This window comes from Phragmites australis, chromosome 24, assembly GCF_958298935.1.
Source record: "Phragmites australis chromosome 24, lpPhrAust1.1, whole genome shotgun sequence".
Taxonomy (NCBI): Eukaryota; Viridiplantae; Streptophyta; class Magnoliopsida; order Poales; family Poaceae; genus Phragmites; species Phragmites australis.
Genome location: NC_084944.1, coordinates 6,441,293 through 6,465,125, shown reverse-complemented (window position 1 = coordinate 6,465,125; position 23,833 = coordinate 6,441,293). Strand labels below are relative to the sequence as shown.

General features: G+C 41.3%; 2 protein-coding genes across 3 annotated transcripts; both read left to right on the top strand.

The window, feature by feature from the left end:
- The first annotated feature begins 1,192 nt into the window (after positions 1-1,192).
- Positions 1,193-11,639, top strand: LOC133907483 (uncharacterized). Its single transcript, XM_062349534.1, has 13 exons — positions 1,193-1,639; positions 2,686-2,857; positions 2,929-3,146; positions 4,454-4,517; positions 5,195-5,267; positions 6,205-6,282; positions 6,468-6,625; positions 7,597-7,765; positions 9,008-9,467; positions 9,594-9,971; positions 10,387-10,590; positions 10,804-10,937; positions 11,079-11,639. Exons 1-13 carry the CDS (start codon positions 1,259-1,261, stop codon positions 11,254-11,256), a joined length of 2,667 nt encoding a protein of 888 aa, XP_062205518.1. The 5' UTR covers positions 1,193-1,258; the 3' UTR covers positions 11,257-11,639.
- A 343-nt stretch (positions 11,640-11,982) lies between these two features.
- LOC133907485 (chaperonin CPN60-1, mitochondrial) lies at positions 11,983-17,604 on the top strand. Of its 2 annotated transcripts, none has more exons than XM_062349535.1 (17): positions 11,983-12,145; positions 13,037-13,168; positions 13,439-13,598; positions 14,248-14,423; positions 14,511-14,606; positions 15,053-15,157; positions 15,242-15,328; positions 15,414-15,503; positions 15,574-15,654; positions 15,740-15,808; positions 16,027-16,104; positions 16,187-16,282; positions 16,434-16,533; positions 16,638-16,741; positions 16,836-16,941; positions 17,030-17,108; positions 17,198-17,604. In XM_062349535.1, exons 1-17 carry the CDS (start codon positions 12,077-12,079, stop codon positions 17,289-17,291), a joined length of 1,722 nt encoding a protein of 573 aa, XP_062205519.1. In that variant the 5' UTR covers positions 11,983-12,076; the 3' UTR covers positions 17,292-17,604. The 2 variants fall into 2 exon arrangements, with proteins under 2 accessions (XP_062205519.1, XP_062205520.1); XM_062349536.1 differs by lacking the exon at positions 11,983-12,145 and adding an exon at positions 12,160-12,300.
- The last annotated feature ends 6,229 nt before the right edge of the window (positions 17,605-23,833 follow it).

Below are 23,833 nucleotides of genomic sequence, written 5' to 3'. Positions count from 1 at the left end.
CAAATACTTAAATTCTTCTTTTTTATTGTTGGGCACTATGCTTCTGGGTTAATTGGTAAACGTGTGACTATATACGCTCCTAAGTTACTCAATAGTCATTCCATTACTAGGGAATCTAAGGTCAGGGAGTAGTGCACCTCGGAGACAACTAGAGCCAAGAAGACTCTTGTGCATCGCTTCATCATGTATATAACAACAATTTAATTTTCAAGCAATACACTATAAAATAGTATTGCAATTTTCTTAAGATCTGGTGTATGTGCACCATGGTCCATGAACTCGGCGTCGTTGTTGTTTGTCTGAGTGCCCCACTTAGTATCAAAATTCTTTTTAACCTTTTTCTGAACATTTTTGGAATCATGTTTATCAATATTCAACGAAGTGATTTGTCCTATACTTCATCACTCAAGATGTGACGCTACAACTTATAGTGACATCATGTCCGTGCAATAAATACAATGATTTTTAATTCATTTATATAATTTAGCTCCACAAACAAAACCATGTTCCTAAAATAAAAGGAATATGGTGAACAACCCTCACCCACTGTTCTTGCTTTGGCTTTATTCTTCTCGTGGTCGGTTAGCTAGCCTCCTATTCTTTAGGTCTGCTCGCCTTCAACACTTTATTCTTTCTCGTCCAGCGAAATGCATCGTATTGCAATCATTGACACCATCATTGCTCGTTGTGTTTCTGCCTATCGCTTCCACCACTTTTGCGACTAGATGTGGTCTTGCCCCCATTACTTCTTCACGCTTCCTACACGTCAATCGTTTGAAAGTCGTGTGATGTTCAATCGACGAGGATAGACAACTAGCTTAGGGTAGGTTCCATTGATGTCGAGATTAGAGAGATCATTAAGAGACAGGTTAGGTGACGAGATGATATAGGATAACTAGTGGGCAATGCCAGCAATGGAAGAGCTGCCAAAGACAACATAAAGCGAGAGGGTTGGTGGCAAGTGACAAGAGAAAATAAGCCAACTTGAGAAAAACAGACCATTAAGAGGAAGATAAAGATCTAATGATCGTGAACTCTGATCCGATATATGAGATTAGTGGACTGAAAAGATAAAGAAAAAAAAACTACCCACCTCTTTCGCGTTGCTCTGACATTGTCTGTTCGGCAAGTGTTCACTGCTTAGATATACAGGTATACGGAGTATTTCCGTTTCTGTCCACTCCCTCCAAAACTTAAAAAACCACCTATATCCTTATCCAAAACCCCTCACTCCCATCTCCGCTAAACCCCGGCCGCGATGGCCACCACCTCCACCTCCGCCCCCGCACCCACATCCTCCGCCTTCCCCCTTGCCGCCGCCGCCGCGCGCTTCCCCCGCACCTCCGCCTCCTCGTACCGCACGCGCGCCTCCGCGCTCGCCGAGCGGCGGCGCACGCGGCGGCGACGGCTGCCCGAGGGCGGGGGCGCTGGCGGGGTCCGCTCGGCTGCCGCGGGGGCGGTGGAGAAGGGCCTGCGGTTGGCCTTCCTGGAGCAGCTCGCGGAGCGCGCGCGGGCCGCCGACGCCGCGGGCGTCGCGGACACCATCTACGACATGGTTGCCGCGGGCCTCTCGCCCGGCCCACGCTCCTTCCACGGCCTCGTCGCCGCACACGTCCTCGCCGGAGACGCCGAAGGCGCCGTGAGTGGCTTCCCGCTCTTAATTTGCTTGCGTACTGGCCTAACGCGCGTGTGGGGAAGTCCGCGTGAGGTGTTTGATGAAATGTGCCCCCTTTCAAGTGTCTATGCTAGTTCGCCAGCACTGACAAGTGCCTGGGGATTGTTGCTCGGTGTTATTTTACCTGAATTGTCATCCTACGGGATCTTGATTTTTTTAGTGGAACTGTGCAACTGTGAAGTGGAGAGGAGGCGCTTGGATGTGGTGGTTCTGTGATGGGTTTGTACAAAGCAGAGCTGAAATGTTGCCTTGTCCTGTGCAGCCTTATAGAGTTGCAATTGATATCTAGTTGTTGATAATTTTTTGTTTGGTCTTGGGTTTGGTGCATTGGAGGAATGTGGTATGATCGTCTATATGAGGATTCAATATGTCTGTTAGCTTATTGGATATTATAACACTATATACATGCCTAGGTTTTAGTCTGAACTAGTATGTTGTTAGCCTGTTACATGTTCGAGGTGTTCAGCTGCCTTTCATGTGGCTGAACACCGGTGGTTGATATGAGGCACTGGATCTAATTCTGCATTTTTTCATGTCTTCTCGCATTATGCTTTGGTTCTTGTCCTCTTAGCAAGCTACATATTGTAAGGTCTCCATTTTTAGATAAAGTACTCCCGATCTTCTTTTTTTGTTCTGAATTGATTCAACCAACATTGAACTCGGATGAGGTTGGTGCTTGGGACATAAACTTAGCTTGTAACCTCTGAGGGATAAAAGCCCACAAGTCACCACCACTGCGTTTAGCTTCTCTTTGGCAGCTTCAGACTAAACATACACCTATAAATAAGTTGATTCTTTGGCTCTAGCTTATTTCAATGATAGGTCTAAGCTGGAGCTACACCTGACAAGACATGCCTTAGTTATGTAGCTGTTGCCTAATTATCTCTGCAGTGTTTTCTTGCATTGACTTGATAATTTCTACTTTTGAAAAGTAAACAAGGACATGCTTACAATAAGAAGTACTGAAGTAGAGCATTGGATTTACAAAAATGTTGCATTTCTGAATGCAGATGCAATCTCTTAGAAGGGAACTAAGTTCTGGTGTGCGCCCTTTACATGAAACTTTTGTGGCTTTGGTCCGTGTTTTTGCCAAGAAGGGTCTTTCCACCAGGGGCATGGAGATTCTTGCTGCTATGGAGAGATATAAGTATGATATTCGCAAGGCTTGGCTAATTCTTGTAGGTATGGAAATTGACTTTGTTGTATATTCAGTTTATTGGACAGATTATAGTAGCCTTCCTTCTCTGAAACAGAGGAACTGGTCAAGAACAATTATCTGGAGGACGCCAATACAGTATTTCTGAAAGGGGCAAAAGGTGGCTTACAAGGAACTGATGAAATTTATGATCTTCTGATCGAAGAAGATTGCAAAGCCGGAGATCACTCCAATGCTCTCACAGTTGCGTACCAAATGGAGGCTTATGGAAGAATGGCTACCACATTCCATTTTAATTGCCTTCTCAGTGTGCAGGTGAGACTGCAAACTTGATTTGCACATCCACAGATAACTGTGGTTTGATATCTTTTCTGCCTTTGTTTGTTTCTTTGGTTGACCCAGTAGAGGAATGGGCAGGGGCAAGGCAAATTTACATTCTGTAAATAGTTCTCTCAGACCAAGTAAATAGACCTTATTTCAATTATATTTATGAAAAATAGTACGACTTCTTCATGGAAAGAACATCTTGGAGCTGGGACAACACATGAATATGTCTGCTAAGTGCTAATGCTTTGACCATTCTCTAAATTCTGACACTGCGGCTAGCCGTTAGTTTTGCATAGCTAGGTCTCCTGGTATGTTTGGTTTTACTTCATGTATGTTTAGTTCTGGACTTATTAACTATTTGCATGCCAATTTATTATAGCTGATTTTCTCTTGCATTTGTATGCATTGCGGCATACGTGGTGGTTGTAGTTTGATCCTCAGCATTTAATTTTCTTATAGATGGTGTTTTATATAGTGATGACATATTTGACTAAGTGAGACACCAGAGATGGCTAAATGGGTGGCCCGGCCCAGCACGGGCCTATTGAGGCACGACCCATTTAGGAACGGCCTGTTTAGGCCCGTTAGCTAAACGGGTCGTGCCGTGCCAGCCCACGTGCCGTGACTTCAGCCCAAGCATGGCCCATTTAAGATCGGGCTGTGCCGGGCCGGCCCGCGGCACGGTAGGCCTGATGATTTTTTTTTGCCCGTCAGCCTATCAGCCTGCAGAAAATTAGAAAAAATCACAAAAACTTGCTTTCACTCGGAATCGAACACCCGACCTTCTACTTATGAGTCAAACACACTACCATTGCACCACATATCCTATATGATATTAGATCTAAACAAATTATATAAAATACTACAAAAATATGAATAGTTAAATGGGTCGTGCCGCGGCTCCAGCCCAGGCACGGCCCAAGTTGCCGTGCCGTGCTGTGCCGGCCTGGCCCATTAGCCGTCGTGCCATGCCGTGCCTGGGCCGGGCCAAAATGGTCGTGCCTCGTGCTGGCCCATTTGGCCTGGCCCACTTGACCATCTTTATGAGACACCATATTTGGTCAAGTCTTAAGGTAACGCTAACGCCACCAGCAATGACCTGATCCTGCTGATATCAGCTGGTTAAGAAAACATTGAACAACTGGGTTAGTAAAGCTTCAGAAAAGAAACATTTTAGACAAGATATGATGAGCCCAAGAACCTTAGGAACATGGTTTGTTGCATTAGCATTAAGGTTTGTCTTTAGAAATATAATGGTGGTAAAGTTCATTCAAATAAAAGTTTGTTTTGTTCAGGCTACTTGTGGAATTCCTGAAATTGCTTTCGCAACATTCGAAAACATGGAATATGGAGGTGAAGGTATGGTGATCATTTAGGCCAGTTTCATGCTATGGTTTTTTGTCATTCATTTTTTCAAAGTGATTTCACATTACACATGTTGAAGGCTTGAAGTATGGCAGACATTGCCTTTCTGTGTCCATTTGGTTTTGTTATGAGTTTTTGCATGTGTAGAGACCCAATTGTGTGCATGGGGTGTAGTACTGGTAGATTCACTGGATAGATGGTCCGTTTTGCTTTGAGCATACATGTTCAACCATAGTTATGTCTTCTTGATGTGTATATTTGCCATTTGTTTATGGTAGGTTGTGTTCCAGTGTTTTATTAATTGTGCACTTAAAACTAAGTAATGAAGCTATTGTATGCAATCAACTTCATATGATGTGGACATAGTGAAATGAATACACCAAATGTTCTTTTAGACTGTTTGACCTTACTGTAAAATTGATTCTGTGGGGGAAAAATACTCGTTCTTTTGGAGCCTTCCTCTGTTTGACCTTTTAGTTCTCTATTTTTCTAATGACATTGCCTCTATGCTATCACAATATTTGATGTATGAGGAGTGCTGAAACTAAAATAGGATCACAAACTTCTTCATGCTTTTCTTACTAGAAAGAGAAATATCTGGCTGACTTATGTGTGTTGTTCCTTGATGGAAATTTACTAAAATGGGATACTAATTTTTCTTCTCTTTCTAGATTATATGAAACCTGATACCGAGTCTTACAATTGGGTTATACAGGCATTTACTAGAGCGACGTCCTATGACAGGTATACTTGATATTTACTTCCAAATATAATTAGATATAGTTATACCATATTTGTTTGCTTTGTTCTGTTGTTCCTGTTCAACTTGGCATGTAGTCAACACAATCATGTATTAATGTCTATTTGTTAGGATCAGATCTGATTGCATGGGTCCAATGAATGATGTAAAATAATCATATGGATAACTGTACCCCCATGACGCATGCAGGAAAGCTCTCAAATTTTTGAATTGTTATGGTACTTCGTGTTGCTCTATTATAGCATAGAACAGTATGGAGGACCCTACTGAAATATACAATATATGAAAATATAAAATGGAAAGTACAGAGGCACAAGAAAAGAAAACAGGGCCTATACAATCCAACTAGATATAGCGGCCACCATAGGGTGTGGAGCTCTGACTTTAAGCTGCTCTAAATCTGCAAGTGGAAGTATCTCCCATGTAAGCTTTTTGGGAGGAACTTTGTTGAACATGCAATTGTTCTTTATATGTAGACAAGCCGAAAAAATTACCTTTTCTTTGTTTTAACAAATCTTCCCTTCACCAGCTTGTGTTTAAACAGAAAATTGCATAACAAAATCAAAGTATCTCTTGTTGCTGATTAGCTACTATGTCTTCAACATATAAAAATATTCAGAAGATGTATGCTATAAAAGTTGGAGAACTGAGGGTGCATCTTACATTTCTGTGATTTGTAATAGTATTTGTGTATGATCCACAAACCGCTTCAACAAACACGAGTTTTTGGTGACTGGTGAACCATGCAAGCTGGTTAGATGTGTGGGGTTCTTTGCACTTTTTGATAATATGATAATAGGTCCCTTTTTTGTGAAAATATATTACATCCTGCTCTGTATTTGAGTTTGTCAAATGAGATCGACTGTTACAAGCATCACTCTTTCCTCAGTTATCTTTATTTTATGACGTGTTGGTCTTCAGGGCAGGGGATGTGGCAGAATTACTAGGGATGATGGTGGAAGATCACAAACGTATTCAGCCTAATGCAAGAACTTACGCGTAAGAATATTCCCTATTAAAATATACCAATGGTCACTATTTGAGTCTGTGAAAGCAAGCATACTGTGCGCATATGTTTTCTGAATATCAATAGCCACGTTCTCTTTAATGCCTACTCTCTATCTTTCTCGCAACACTTGTTTCTCTTTTAAAAGCAGCGGACTGATGATCAGCTACTTTTTCAGCTTGTTAGTGGAATGCTTTACAAAATACTGTATGGTTAATGAATCAATAAGGCACTTTCGTGCCTTACGGAGAATCCCTGGAGGAACAAAAGTTCTTTACAATGAAGGAAATTGTGGTGATCCACTTTCTCTCTATCTTCGATCTTTGTGCCTCGACGGTGAGTTTTCACCCTTCTGTACATCAGTTAAGAGGCCTGGTAAAGTCAATGTTTCTGTCGAGCTATTTGTCTATGAATTATGTTCTCTCCTGGTGGAAATGTTTCACCTGACACAAGGACCTAGCAGCCAGCCGGTGCACTGTTTTGTTGACTTGCTGCAATCATAGATTTTGTGGTTTTCCTTACATTCTTCAACCTTGGGAATTGTTATATGAACGTGTCAGAAGTTCCATTTCACATAGGAAATATAAAACCAAGTCTTTGTTGAACTAGTAATTTTAATAGAATACTCACCTTTTCAGCATATTACAGGACTGTCCCCATGAAATAGCTGTTATTTTGAATATAATTTCCCTTCTGGAATAATTATTACCATTTGGTATGTGAAAGTACGGAGTACAAAATGGAATCTGCACTTAGAAATGTGGGCCTGACATACCGTTACATGTTTATATTTTTTTTGACAATTCTTTGGTGCTTTTCCAAGTATTACCTGGAAAGTGCCTTTATTCAAGTAATAGTTTGACACTTTGACTTCAAGATGTTCATTCAACATAAACTTGAATAGATGAAGTGGTTATTTAAGATTTTATTTTCTTGCTTTTATGAACATCTGTATCTATGTAATATCTTGTAGAGTGATTTCATTTAACGCCATTACCATTTTACTATTAAAAAGTCTTATATTGTCAGACTAAACTCTTCTCTATACTCTTCTTGATTGCTTAGCATCGGGTAACCATAGCTTCATTTTGGTTATGGTCTTGACGCTGTAAATAATAGTATTAAAACAGTAAAATACACTGGTGATTTATGAAGATCATGTAGCTATATTTTAACATGACGGCAGTTCGTTCCTCTGCATTCTTTTGCTTGCCTTATCAAATATCTGTCTTCTATGCATTTAGGAGCTTTCCATTATCGTGAACTTTTAGTACTTTCCTGAGCAGGTAACTTATTTTTATAACCAGGAAGACCTGTTGAGTTGCTTGAGGCATTAGAAGCAATGTCTAACGATAACCAAACTATTGCACCCAGAGCAATGATCTTAAACAGAAAATACCGCACATTGGTGAGCTCCTGGATAGAACCACTACAAGAGGAAGCTGATGTTGGTTTCGAAATTGATTATGTGGCCAGGTATGTCATTTTGAAGTTTTAGTTTGTTACTGTTCAACACAGTTTTAGTTGCTCACATGACATGCCATCCTTTTTTGAATGATGGGACTGCACTTTGCTTTTTTAAGGTTCTGTGAACTGTGAAGTGTGAACATAGTACAAAACTTGCCTCCCCACCAAGTTAAAGTGATACTTACACGTGATGGTCTTTATCGGGTAGTAGAAAGGAGAATGCACTTGGGGAAAGAAGCGCGCATTAGCTAGGAAGGACTTGGCTAGAAGTAGACAGAGCTGACATATTTGAAAACTTGATTCATATTTGCTTGCCTTCTGAATGGTACAAGGTCCCCCTATATAAAGATGAGGTTAGTCCCCTAACAAGAGTATCTAGTCAAATAATTAATGCAATCCAGTGCAGCTAAGAGATAGATGTTGAGGTAAGTAGCTCAAAGCTTGTGGGGTTCACATAGAGGCATTTTAAGAGACAACCCATTGGAGATAATGTCATTTGCAGTCTCTAAATTTATGTGGAGACTTAAAAGACAACATAAGATACAACACCATTGCACATACACTAACTGAGCTAGCTTCACTTGTATCACTAACATGGGGCCATACGGCCATAGCATTACGTACCGCTACTGTTACAGTGCTGCTTTGTGCCACTGGCCCGTTGTTTGCACACAACCATCAAACTCAGCTTCTGCTTTTTCCCCAGTTGGTACCTGGATGACCATATGTCCCTAGTTCCATTACTCAACTTTGTCTTGGACCTATACTCGCCTTGTCCATGCTCTTATTTGCTTCAGTTGCATAAAAGATATATGTGCAGAGGCATGTTCGTGTTAATTTTCTCTGTGGTGCCGCCTTCTTGTTTGCCTTGTAGTTCATCACTTCTTCCTCCATTTCCTTCTCCATGATGCTAGTTACAATACCCTCCATCATGCCCGCACTACTTGCGAAGCACTAAATTCTCCCCCATACTGAATATTTATCACAGAGTGCCTGTGTTTGATACTTGGCACAAGAGTTCTCTTGGATGTAAATGCAGATTCAGGGTGCCAATGAATAAGAACACAATTTTACTGAACAAGAATTCAATATTCAAAGATTAGTTATTGCAGTTAACATTGACAATCTCGTACGGTTGTAACTATCCAGAGGGATCTGAATATTTGATAACTGCATGTTTTGTTGTTTTAACTCCTTTTGCATTGCATACTTGGAATATCTCTTCAATTGATGTTGGCTTTGCACTTGCAGATATATTGAAGAAGGAGGTCTTACAGGAGAGCGCAAACGTTGGGTGCCTCGCAGAGGAAAAACTCCATTGGATCCAGATGAATTTGGATTTGCCTATTCAAATCCAATAGAAACATCCTTTAAACTACGATGCTTTGAGGAATTGAAGTTATATCATCGTAAACTCCTAATTACATTGAGGAATGAAGGCCCTGGTATTTTGGGTGATGTATCTGAAGACGATGTACGCAGAGTTGTTGAAAGGCTAAAAAAATTAGTTGTAGGGCCAAAGAAGAATGTTGTTAAGCCAAAGGCAGCAAGTAAGATGGTAGTATCTGAGTTGAAAACTGAGCTTGAAGCTCAAGGATTACCTACTGATGGAACTAGACAAGTACTTTACCAGCGAGTTCAAAAAGCTAGGAGAATCAATCGTTCACGTGGTATACCACTTTGGGTTCCTCCTGTAGAAGATGAGGAAGTGGTATGCAACATGACAATGTTTATTTTGATCTTTTCATATGGCATACTACGTGACAGTGTCACTGCCACCTGCAATCTTTTATTTTTCTAATTTGATGGAGAGATTTTAAGCATGACTTCTTGATAGATTGATGAAGGGTTAGATGAACTGATCTCACGAATCAAGCTAGAAGATGGGAACACTGAGTTCTGGAAGCGTCGCTTTCTGGGAGAAACTCGAAACTTTCTTTGTGAAGAAGATAGCAAAGAAGAAGATCAAGATTTAGCTGATGAATTAGATGACGACGATGACGAAGACGATGATGACGACGAATCAACAAAAGAAGCAGAAGATGAGATAGATGATGAAGAGGCTGTTGAGCAAACAGGAAATCAAACTGGTGATGAAACTAAAGATAAACCAGCAAAAGGACCCAATCAGCATCTTCAAATGATAGGGGTCCAGTTATTGAAGGATCTAGAAAAGACACCTGTTTCTTCAAAGAAATTAAAACGGATGCCCGAGGTATGGAACTAATGCTTCGGCATGTGCAATCTGTCTTTATCTTGACCGTTCATCGTAGGAAACTTATGTCTTATCCTGATTGACCTTTCTATTGTCTCTAGTTCTCTTGTTGGCTATTGACTTGAAACTCGCATTCATCTCAATAGTGCATGCCATGTTAACATATTAGAACTTAAATGGTGATCTGAACTAGATGCAACTATATATCCTATATATATATTTTTTAATTTACAAAAGTGTTTGGGAAGATGTACTATAGGAATTTGCTGGCTGTAATCACCTAGAAAATAGGAATGTGTTGGCTGTTTTCTTCGAAATGACTTCTGTTATGTCATGACTGTTGGATATGTTGGTAGAGCTGAATTTTCAGCATCGTTACAGATTTTGAGGCATTTTACTGGTTCTGATTCTGTAGATTGATGATGATGAAGAGTGGTTTCCTGAAGATCCGGTTGAAGCCTTTAAGGTTATGCGAGAGGAGAGGATGTTTGATGTATCAGATATGTATACCACTGCAGATGCCTGGGGATGGACATGGGAAAGACACATAAAGAATAAGATGCCGCGTAAGTGGTCACAAGAATGGGAAGTTGAGTTAGCTATGAAGATAATGCATAAGGTATTCTTTGCTCTATAACCACTCCAGACTCTATGGGATAACGATTTTAGATTCCTTCAGTCACTTCAATTATCTTCAAGTTGAATACATTGCTTTTGCCTTTATTTTTCTCGGTTATCCATTATAGCATTGTAAGGGTGTTCTGGGCTTGCACCAAAATTATTGATGTTTGAACTTTGAACTGTGGCATATCACTGCTTCGTTGACTTTCAGGTGATAGAGCTGGGTGGTACTCCGACAATTGGAGATTGTGCCATTATATTGCGCGCTGCTATGAGAGCGCCAATTCCGTCTGCTTTTATACCAATATTGCAAACAACACACAGTCTTGGTTATAAGTTTGGAAGGTAAAATATTAGTACGTGCTATGCTTTGTATTTTGCTTAGACATTATGCATACCTCTCCTTAAAAGTAAAACCCAAACAATACTACAAATTTGTAGTAGTATGGCTAATGTATCCCCCTTTTCTATTTGTACTGGATTCAGCCCGCTCTACGATGAAGTGATCCTGTTGTGCCTTGATCTGGATGAAATTGATGCAGCCATTGCAGTCGTTGCAGAAATGGAGACAAATGGAATCAAAGTGCCCGATGAAACCTTAGACAAGGTGCTTGCATCCAAACAGTCTGGAAACTCTTCACTCCCACCACCAGGAGAGGAGTAATCTGCTTGGACTTGGGAAACTTTTGCATCCGTGACATGATCTAACACAAGAAAATCACTCGGCTCGATACCATTCATAGCCTTGAGCTTTCCAGATAGAACTTTCCCGTGGCATTCTGGTCGATGCTGTAATGGCAGATAGAGAAGATGAACGTTGATACCATGCATGGTATCTTCTGTTAGTCAGTTCACTTGGCAATGTATGAAGTATGCCAAAAGCTCCAGTTTTATTACATGATGAAATAGAAGGGTTGTTTTTTTGTTGTTACCGTTGCTGCTTTACGAGTCTAGACTCTGATGTCGAGGTTGGTTCAGGTAATGTTGTATTTGTAGCAAATCTCATGAATTCCAATATGATTACGACTCAACGCCATTTGGAATCAAGGATTTCCTGACACTTCATAACAATTTGAACTGTCTCATGCGAAATTTCTGTTGCAATCAGGGTACCAAAACCTGATGGTAACCGGCTGGTTGTGGGAAATAAAAGCAGGTGTATGCCATCTTTGAGATGATATCTGTCGTTTTGAAATTCCTGCTGCATTCAGGGTATCGAAATTAATGAGAGTCAGAGAAAAAAAAAGGAGAAACTTGACAGGAATTGGGCCGGGCAGGTGCTGTCTTTTGGGCCACAGCCCAACCGTCCGGCCCACGTGGGCGACTTCGGCAGCCGCCGCGCCGTCCGTCCCGCACCTCCGCACGGCCACCACCAACTAGTAAAACCCTAAACCCTAGTGGATACTTCTAGAGTCTCCGCGCACCTCCCATTCCCCTCCCCTCGCCGACGACCGCCTCGGTCCCCGCGCCTCCTCCTCGCTGCCATGTACCGCGCGGCCGCCAGCCTCGCCTCCAAGGCCCGGCAAGCCGGGAGCAGCGCCGCCGCTCGCCAGGTGAGAGCGGAACTCTCGTGCCTGCTGGAATGGTTGTGCTTGCGGTTGCGTACCGCGGGGCGGCAGTTGTAGGCTGAGCTCAACTGGTGTGTGGGCTGTTGCTCGCCGCGGGGTTTAGTGGAGATTCGGCGGTTGGCGGCGCTCGCCGCGGATTGGTAATGCCGTTGTGGGATTCGGGTGATTCTGTGCATGGCATAATGGAATTTGTTTGACTGCTTAGGATCCGGTGGATTTTGGGTGTGCTGCTTGATGTAGTCATAGGTTTTTTGGATAAACTCATTTATATTATTTCAGTGAAAACAGATTACATAGTTTTGGGAGTTTCTTCCCAAATTACATGGTTGTAGCTTCCTAGGTACTAAGGGGGGCATTCGCTTTTTTGCACTGGTGACCTCCGGTGGATCCCATTTGCCATCGTATCCCACATGTATAGACTCAGAACGATTCGTATGTCATCTTCAGCAGCAATTGCCACTTTCTCAGGTGGCAACTGAGCAATTATTCCAGTAAAGAGAGTCAAAAACGTGATGGCTCATGTTATTACGAAGTTATTGCTCTGGTAATCTGTTGGAATGCATTTTTTTTGGCTAGGGGGAGATCTATGCTTGCTCGCTTTGTGACGTGACGCTTTGCATCTAAGTTGGTGATCTCGATCTCGTTACTTTGTGCTCCGTTTAGCCAAAAGACCTTGAGTTTCCAATCAAGGGTGGGACTGGCCGAGCTACTTTGATCTAATTGAGGAAAAAATGAGGCCTTCTGAAATTTGTTTTTCTGTCGTCCTTTTTTAGATAATGAAACCTAGTGACATGATAGTGGTCTCTAATTGATCTAGTACCTTTCAATTGAATGTGCCCTTCTTTGCTCAGTTGTCTTGTGTGCGATGCTGTGTAGGTTGGAAGCAGGCTTGCCTGGAGCAGGAACTATGCTGCCAAGGATATCAAGTTTGGTGTTGAGGCCCGTGCTTTGATGCTGAGGGGCGTTGAGGAGCTGGCTGATGCAGTAAAAGTGACTATGGGTCCTAAGGTATAACTTTTGTTCATATCAATGCGAAACACTTACCTGAATAATCTGAATGGTTCTAAAATTTTCTTTATAGAACACTGGATGATTGTCTTTTGGTTCTGTTATTTCATTTGTCAAATTCTTTTCATGAGGACACCACTATTCTAGGAGGTTCAACTGCACATAATTTTGTTGTCACTGATGCCAATGTTGCTCCCTGTGTTCTACTCTGCTGTAATTGTCGCATTAGTTGTTTGTTCTGTACTTTAACTTATTGTGTGCATTCTATAGGGGCGCAATGTGGTTATTGAGCAAAGCTTTGGTGCACCGAAAGTCACAAAGGATGGTGTGACTGTTGCCAAGAGCATTGAATTTAAGGATAGGGTAAAGAATGTTGGTGCAAGCCTTGTGAAGCAGGTCGCTAATGCAACTAATGATACTGCTGGAGATGGTATGGCATTCCTATACCCTGATTTTGGGTTATTGTGTGCAACCAAGCAATGATTTTGTTAAACATTCTTGCAATGCTTGCATTCTAAACAACTTCCAAGCATGTCCTTATTTAGAAGAAGCCTTCCTGGAATTCAAGATGGTGTTTCTTTAGTGTCATTGTTATTTGATATGCAACTATTGCTTACTGTTTGAGCATAGTAATCCGTTCAGTATTGCTCCTTTTTGCTTTTGCTACGTTCTGATACTTGTTTGGTCTTGTGATGTGTATGCTCTTTTCTTAGTGTGGATAACTGTTTGTTTAATTCTTATCATCAGCACTATTTTTTTATTACAAATACATGTGTATGTTGAATTCAATTATGATTCCATGTTGTTGCTTGTTCCCAATGGATTTATATAATTTCTGGCTGTATTGCTACTTGTTTGGTCTTGTGGTGTGTATGCTCTTCTCTTAGTGTGGATAACTGTTTGTTTAATTCTTATCATCAGCAGTTTTTTTGTATTACAAATACATGTGAATGTTGACTTCAATTATGATTCCATGTTGTTGCTTGTTCCCAATGGATTTATATAATTTCTGTCTGTATTGCTAAATAGTATGTTATTACTTTGTTCTAACTCTTCACCCTGATGCCCCAAAACTTCAGGTACCACGTGTGCTACTGTTTTGACAAAAGCAATATTTACTGAGGGGTGCAAATCTGTAGCAGCTGGAATGAATGCAATGGATTTAAGGCGTGGAATCTCAATGGCTGTTGATGCTGTTGTAACCAATCTGAAGGGCATGGCCAGAATGATCAGCACGTCAGAAGAAATTGCACAGGTATATCTGCAAAGCTCCATTTACTGTGTTTATACTGTTTTTGCCTTTTCTGCCCCTTCTAATTTATTTATTTTCTATCCTATAAAGGTGGGTACAATATCAGCAAATGGGGAAAGGGAAATTGGTGAACTTATTGCTAAGGCTATGGAGAAGGTTGGCAAAGATGGTGTGATCACTATTGCGGTAAGTTAACCTAAGATTACCTGAGATACTTGTTAATGCTACTCTTCTTTGGCCATTCCTATATTCCCACTGGTGTATGATTTGTCCTCTTCCACTAAAATACCAACTCTATGGCATGACCCAGTGAGCACAAATTGACTCAAGTACGACTTTAGTGGTTCTGATTATGTTGTTATTGTATGGCATGGTTCTGTCCATGAATGTCATTCACTAATAAATGCAGAAATTTTGATTGTATACTTGTTTGACCACATCACCACACTAATTTTGTATTGCTCTAGGAAAAACTCAGTAGTAAAGCCACATGCTAGCCCCAGATTATTCGAAAGCACAATTAATTGTGGCGGTGTATGCTTTAATGTTGTCTTCTGTGTGTTCAGTACCTTCCTTGAATTGTTTTTTTTCTGTAATATGCTGGTTAACTTGTTTACTTATACATTTGGCAGGATGGCAACACCCTTTATAATGAGCTTGAAGTTGTGGAAGGCATGAAACTTGACAGAGGTTACATCTCTCCTTACTTCGTTACCAACCCAAAAACGCAGAAATGTGTAAGTGTCCTTTATTTATGCAAGTTAGCCTAGAATTTTTGTGTGCACCATAAGAGTATCTCAGTTATGTTTTTCATTTCACAGGAATTGGAAGACCCATTGATCTTGATTCATGACAAGAAGGTTTCGAACATGCATGCAGTGGTTAAAGTTTTAGAAATGGCTCTAAAGGTAACCTTTTTGCTCATTGAGCTGTAGCAATTGGTGTTCTTGTGGCCTTTATTGATGCATTTTTTTATTGCTTTGCCTTGTACAGAAGCAAAAACCTCTACTGATTGTTGCGGAAGATGTAGAAAGTGAAGCATTGGGTACTCTGATTATTAACAAGCTTCGTGCAGGCATCAAGGTCAGTTGGTTTTGTCTGTATTCGTGATTGGGATCGTTTATTATGCTATGCTAATTGGAATGGCATTCAGGTCTGTGCTGTTAAAGCTCCTGGTTTTGGAGAAAACAGGAAAGCAAACCTACAGGACCTTGCTGTCCTTACTGGGGGAGAAGTAAGCTTCATAGTTGTTTCTTTTCCTCATTTTTCTGTAGAACTCTAGAAAGTATGTATCGATCTCTGCGTATTTCTTTATTCAGGTCATAACTGAAGAGCTTGGAATGAACCTTGAGAATGTTGAACCTCACATGTTGGGTACATGCAAAAAGGTATAATTCATATAGGACTTATTGGCCTTTATGTCTTCTCATGAGATTAATTTGAAGTGGAATCTTCAGTCCTCATAATGCTCTAACATGTTATAGTGTATAGTGCTAGTGCTAAGTTATAGTCGTTCAACAGAGACTTGCTGTTTTACTTTTGTATTTACACTGGAAGTTTTGATCAGAATTTTTAGGAGTCGACTGACTTTCCATTTCCAATGCAGGTGACTGTATCCAAGGATGACACTGTTATTCTTGATGGAGCTGGAGACAAGAAGTCCATTGATGAGAGAGCAGAGCAGGTTCATGCAATATTAATTTAATGTTCTGACTTGTGTAAATAACTGTGGATGGTTCTGATAGCTTATGGATATTTTGTTACAGATTAGATCTGCAATTGAGAACAGCACTTCCGATTATGATAAGGAAAAGCTACAGGAGCGGTTGGCAAAGCTCTCTGGAGGTGTTGCTGTTCTAAAGGTGAGGTTCATGACCTATCCACTGAACTTTCGTTTTAGTAATGTGAGATTACATGTTTGAAACACTTTTTTAATACTGTGGTGACTGTTACATGTGGCTGTCTGAAGTTGCTAATTTGTGTTATATCTTTTGCGTTCTGCCTTCCCTACAGATTGGAGGAGCCAGTGAAGCAGAAGTTGGTGAGAAGAAAGATAGAGTAACAGATGCACTGAACGCTACTAAAGCTGCTGTGGAAGAGGGTATCGTTCCAGGTAATGTACCACATAAAGTTGATGTTTATGTTAACTTCTTCACTGTTACTCGTTTCCTATGCATTATTGGGCCTGATATAGTCGATCTTTAATGGTGTATGCAGGTGGTGGCGTTGCCCTTCTCTATGCATCAAAGGAGCTTGATAAATTGCCGACTGCGAACTTTGATCAGAAGATTGGTGTACAAATCATTCAGAATGCTTTGAAGGTTTGGGAGAAACAAGAAATCAAATTTATTCTTTTCCTGACTTCTTTTCAGTGTGCAGATCATTCAGAGTGCTGACAAGTGATGTATTATGCAGACCCCTGTGCACACAATTGCTTCCAATGCTGGTGTAGAAGGAGCAGTGGTCGTGGGCAAGCTTTTGGAGCAAGATAACGCTGACCTTGGTTATGATGCAGCTAAAGGTAGGATACTTCACCCATCTGTGCACCATTGTATCTTAACTGATCTGAATCATGTTGCTGATATGGCATGAACGATCTTCCTGTTTAGGTGAATATGTGGACATGGTGAAAGCTGGTATCATTGACCCACTAAAAGTAATCAGAACTGCCTTGTTGGATGCTGCAAGGTAAACTTTCTAGGACCTTTCTATCAATCTACAATGATGCTGTTGGCTTTTTATGGTGGTGTTGACAGTTATTTTCCCTCTTCTTGCAGTGTTTCCTCCCTGATGACCACCACAGAATCCATCATTGTAGAGATCCCCAAAGAAGAGAAAGAGGTGCCTGCGATGGGCGGCATGGACTACTAAGGCATGACACCCACAATACACGGTCAGAGCTATCTAAAAATGCGGACTAGAATTTTTTGGCGGTGCAAGTTCATCATTACTGTATTTTTCTTGTTGATGAGGTGATTGTCGGACAGTTTTGATTCTGCGGACGTAGGACCTCAGTTCCAAACGGAGCCTAGTGTTGGGGACAATAAAAGTTAGTTCTGCAAGTAGTTTTTGAGAGCTGAAGCTGTAGATCAAAATTGGACTCTGACACCTTGTGCCGGGCGTAGTACACATTTTTCTGTGTCTTCTAGACACTGGTATTAATGGTATGCTGCTGGTTGCATTATTTGCCTTCGTGCTCAGTACAATATTATGTAAATGCAACGTGCTTCTGTCATGTATGTTATGGCTGAGAGATGGTGAACTGCCGGTGTGCAGCAGGGTGGGCTCGGCTTTGGCCTCCCACGGCGGCGCTGGAGCCAGTAGCGTGTCTCCCGGTCTGCTGCGGATCGCTGGGGTTCTCCTGTACTTCGGCTCGGTGAGAGCCTCTGAGATGCTATTTTAATATTGGGTCTCTCCCTCCTGCAGGATCAAAAAAGTTTTATAATTAGGTGGGGGTGAACTTTAGTTAATTTTTTAGTTTGAATCAATCCAATAATCTAGAAAATGCAAAACTTACATCCCTACCTTGTCTCTCGCCTAAACTCATTTTGCCTTTGTTTGCTGCAACTAGCGGCAACATCTCTTCATTCCTTATGTTCGGTTCTCAGAGATACTGTTAAACTCGCCAAGTTTCGTGGCATTCGGTGCAGTATTTCGGAAAGATCTAGCTAGCACATCATCTTAAGAACTTGAGGCTGCACGCTGTTAAGAAGAGACAGAGAACTATCACCGGCACCCCCAACGCATCACCGGCCTTAACTCGCCGTCCAAGCCGCGTCAACGGGGCCTCCCCACTTTCCACAGGATAGGCGCGGCAAATAAACCGACCGTGAGCAATCAAGCCAATGAACAGCACAGATCAATCTCCACCCTCCAGGCATCGTAACACTGCGGCTCGCGGGTCGTTGTCGCCGGCGGCGACGCGACGTATCGAGTCGGCAACCGGGCGCGAGCGAGAGCGAGCATGGCGGCGGGAAAACGGAGTGGTTAGCGCGCCCGGTCGCCGGTGCACTCCCCGGTGCATACATGCGCGCCATTGAATGGCATGAAAAATGGGATGAGAGTGACGCGAACCCAAGTCTCAAGCAGGATGTGAAGTTGCAGTGTCGTGTCAAGGTTAGTGTACTGGTTCATTGATGACGGGAACCGATTAGCCGCCGGGGTTAGGGCCGTACTGTTCCGAAAAGGGCGAGTGAACGGCCAGGCAGATGCATAGGCTAGCCTGGAAGAGCAACCGGCGGTGACAAGCTCTGCCATGGCCGTGCCGTGGTGCGCGTTTCCAAATCTTTCTAGCTGGTGAGCAATGCAGGAGCTGAACTGTGAGCTGAATGTGGATTTTTTTAATAATAGTATTTTATTCAAAAATTTATCATCATATCAGTTGACGACTAAGGACATGTCACTATAACATATGGTGACAGATACCAATCGTCAACTAATATAATGATATGTTGATCATATCGTCAGACGTATGTGGTGGGAGGACTTGTTGCTAACTCATATGACGACATGACCCTAGCTTTTAGCAACAGGATTGAAGATTCTTGTCGCCATATGTATTGGCGATAGGTCCTTTTTCATTTTAATTTGTTTTTTGTTTGTAATAATATTATTTTATAGAAAAATAGTAAAAAAATGATTTTTTAAACAATAGTAATATGATATGAAGGTTACGTACGCTGATAAACATTACATGTGACATAAGGTTTATTGTTGCTGCACGAATAGACGTTAACCATAAATAAATAATGGTAACAAATATTGACATGTACAGTACGTCTAAAGACTAACTTAATTAACTCGTCCTGCTCCCCTTGATCCATCTGGTCCACAAGTGCCTTGTTTCGCTCCCCCTGATCAGGACGCATCAGGGTCTGATTATCTTTCTCATTGTTATGTTCTTTTCTTACTGTCTGTATCTCAACCGTTGCACTAGTCTATGGAGAACCTCTGGAACCACACTCTCCTGCACCTCCCATTGACAATATTTTCACCAACAAAATGTGACGGCCCCGCTTCATAATCTAAAGTTGTCGCTTCTGCAAGCATGACATGGACAAAACCCTGTTGCAATCCTAACCTCACAAATTGCCTCCATTGAAGTGTACTTTTATATTCTCGTAAAGTCCACTTTCACCCAGTCTTAAATAACTTAGGTAACATAACCTTGAACGACAGGCGCTGCTCCGATGTGTTAATTCCCAACACATCGTGTAACATCTCTATCACTTGACTACGCTGTATTTCACCCGGGTTATTCAGAGTAACAGTCAAACCCCAAAAATTATTTAAATCTATCCCACTATCGCATTGTTAAACATACCCTTCGTCATAATACAGACTAAAAATCACTCCTTCTGACACCCCGATGCAAAATCATGTTATTGTCTATTAATTCCTTGACATTCTAAACTTTATTGCTACTAATATTGTTAAAATTATTCCTAAATCAATATTTAATTATTTCTAACATTAATTACTCCAAACTCGTATTATTGTCCATTAATTCCTTAACATCCTAACATTTAATTATTCATACACCACGTTTACATTCTTAAATTATTGCTAATATTTTTTAACAATTTATTTCTAACACTACACTTCTACCAACATCACGTTGACTTTCTAAGAATTATTGTTAATATTTCTTAGAAAAATATTCCTAAATCACGCAACACTTTACCTACATCACGCTTCAATTCAAATATTTATTGGTACTATATTTGCCAAAATGTATCACGCTCATTCAAAACTAACGCACAAATGTCTAAAATATTTCTTAAACCATGCCACATATTTAACTACAGATATACTAATTTCTAAAATTTCTAATCTACTCTCAATTTTATAAATAGTTCTAACTAATTTCTAACATTTGTAATATACTCTAAATTTCTTAGACTATTTCTAAGTAGTTTTTGAAATTTCTACAAATCTAAATAATCAAACAAATTTACCTTTTCTTCCTTCTTCTTCTTTCATCCTCCTCCTTCGGCTCCTTCTTCCTTCCTCGGTCAAGCAGCGACGCAACAATGATGCGCAGCTGCGCGAGCCATTGATGAGGCGCGCCACGGGGTCACAGGGCGACGCGTGGGTGCGACGTTGCAGCACCTGAGCGGGACGGTGCGATGCTTGGGCGACGTTGGGGTGGTGGTGGTGCGGCGTGTGGCCGCACGGGCCGCAGATTTGATGCCTTAAAAGCATTATGTCGTCATTCCAGATGGCGATAAGTCTGTCGCCATACATATGGCGATAAGCCTGTCGCCAAGGAACCTACTGCCTCTGCCGTTGTATTTATGGTCGTGGCTCATAACATATTATCAGATTAGTTAGCGATTAGTACCTATCGTCATATGGTATGGTGATAGATCCTAAATCGTCACTGGTCTGACAACATTATGTTATTCATGTAATTTTACGAAATCATCTATTATTTTTGTAATTTGTCAATAAAATAATATTATTAAAAAATCGCTGAATGTGTATGTGTAGGTGGCGCGCAAAAGTTGGAAAGACGGCAGTTTGGTGCTAATTCGCCCCCACTTTTGAGGCGCGAAGTGTTCATCGACGAATGGAATTCGAAAGTACCGGTACTCATTCACACTGGCCTTTTGTCCCGTACGTGCTCTTACGCATGGTTGGTGAGGATGTCTCGTAGGAGTAGCATTGTGCTATGTGGTGATTCCGGCACGCGAGACTTATTCTGCCCCAGCGGCGATTGACAGAGTCCTAAATGAAGTTTGTAGCGAGCCGGACAACTGGTTATTGAAGTACAAATAAATTACTTATCTTTCTCTGTTAGCTTAAATTTTTAGGGAGTTGATGTATGCATTTTAATATAGAACGTCTCGAGTTTGAATCTTGAGGACGGAATTAAATAAAAAATTATAGCTTTCTCCTATTTTCATATATGATGTCTGAGTGAGCCTCCATATAAATATTAAAGTATAAGTGAATATATATATTTTTTCTCATCAAATTAGATTTTTATGTGAGTTGATTGGTGCATGTGGGCATGTTTCTGCTAAGATCCGAGCTGATCCTTGCAGGCAGGTTAGGTGCAACAAATCACGCTTTTGTGCTTGGTGAAATTTTTTGACCCCCCCCTTTTTTTTTTTTCTCTCAGTAGCTAGCTAGAGCGCTGTCGGTTCAGGCAGTGAGTGTGCTTCAGCTTTCATTCTTTCAAGCAACAAAAATGGAGGAGTAGCTCATCTGAACTGCCGGGGCTGGCAACGTATTTAAGGGTCTCTCTACCTGTCTTAGGGCTTTCCTCTTAACTCGTGTAAGCTCATTAGTGAGCAAATGACTACTCGAGATTTGTGACCTCGTACCAGTCAGTACGTACCGTGCTATCGAGTATGCTTGTTCCGTGGCCACATGCAAATTAAAAGACATTACGAAATGCACTTACCATATATCAAACATCGTTAATCTGAATATATACAACAGCTAGCAACATGTCTACTGAAGATGTGTGTAGGACGGCGAAAACAGCTTGGAAAGCTTTCCATGCTCGGCCACGTACATTACGGTTTGAGAGCACCTTCGTAGATCCGGCCCTCCTCACGACCAAAATCCATCAGACGATTAATCAAAGACAGAGCTTTCACAACTGAAGAAGTTGGAAAAACACGCGCAATCTATTCCTAAGATATAGAGAGACTTGTTTTTTTTTAAACAACAAGCAATAAGTTGTTACCACTCATATTTTTCGCCTTTTCAGTATTAAAACATCCGCAAGCAAAACAAGGGCAGTACTCTTTTTTTTTTCGGGCGATATTTATATTAAACTAGAAGCACATTACATCCCTAACTTACAACCAAATTACTGAAAGAAAAGAAAGTAAAAAAGTACACCTAAGACAACCTTCTCTATCGAGTATCCCAACGATCACCGCAGGGACACAACGATGCAATTGCTGATGCAGAAGCTCAACCATCCAGCCAACCTTGACGATGAGCACCAAACTTTGGAAGAAATTGCAAGAGCCAATGTGTTAGTATCGGTGACGTCTTAAGAGAGGATAAATTATGACACTAAAAACTACTTGGTTCTAAAAATTTTACAAGATAAATCTATATCAATTTCTATCTAAATGTGCTCTAAGTTTATCTAATGTGTCTATTCTACCGTTTAAAAAGTTTACAACCTACTCTAAAAAGGTAGATTGCAAGTATGTAAATATGGAAACGTAAATAAGATAGAGAGAGCAAACTCAGCGCACGAAATTTTTATCCCGTGATATCAATAGCATGAATGCCACTTTTAATCCACGTTGGAGCACCATTAAGTATATACTCTCTGTCGCTAAGACTTTTTCGTCACACCTGTTGAGCCACCAAACCACCAAGTCAAGATCTCAAGCCGGATGGGCCACTAAGCTACCAAAGTAAGGTCTCACCACTAGCTTCTCTTCTAGTCACTTATGACCGTTTTCACTTCAAATCTTGAGTCATCAAAACAAGGTCTTCGCGTCCCGGTACAAGCTTCTTGTCGCTACTCCACACCAAGTCGGAGGATCGACAAGCTTGTGCCACCAAAACCCAAGATGTCGGCGAGTTACCAAGACTCCAAGGTGCCGACGTACCTCTAGGTACATGATATGATCACTTCTTGATCCACTCTCTAAGAAGCAACACCCAATAACAACTCTCCCTAAGACTATTAGTACTAATAACTCTTTAATCTTATGCTTGGATGATCACTTTAAGCACTTTGGTGGCTTAGATGTCTTCTCAAGTGTTTATGAGCTTCCCTTGGATAGCCACACATTCAAATGACTGAGTGGAGGGGTATTTATAGCCTCAACCCTACGGACTAGCCATTACCCCAACAACTCAACTTTTCTGTATACACCGGATGATCCAGTGTAAACAATTTGTACTCACCGGACCATCCAGCGTGTACATCCTTCACAAACTAGCTGTTGGAACCCCACTCAAATTCATTCTGAACACCAGATATTCCAACGTTGCCTTAACTCCATCGTCGATACATTCGATGTGTACACTTGAGTTTGCGCCACTTCTCTCCGTGTAAAATACTTCAGCGTAGACAATCTTCATTGTCGAACCATCCGGTGTGTACAGCCACGTCAAACTAGCCATTGACATCTTCTCTGGACAAATTACTCTGGCATGCACCATCTTCAGAGTGCCGAACCATCCGACAGACATATCTTATTCTACCAACCAAGTCATTCCTTCTCTGCACAAAACACTATGGCATGTACAACTTCAGAGCGCCGGACCATCCGACGTAAAGCTTCTTCAACTCCTTCCTCTAGAATGCTCCGTCAGGTACAAACCTCTGAGCGCCAGACCATCCGACGTGTTCTTCAATCTCTATCAGAAACACTCCGACGTATACACTTTGCTGATTGCTGGACCATCCGGTGTGTACAACTTTTCTA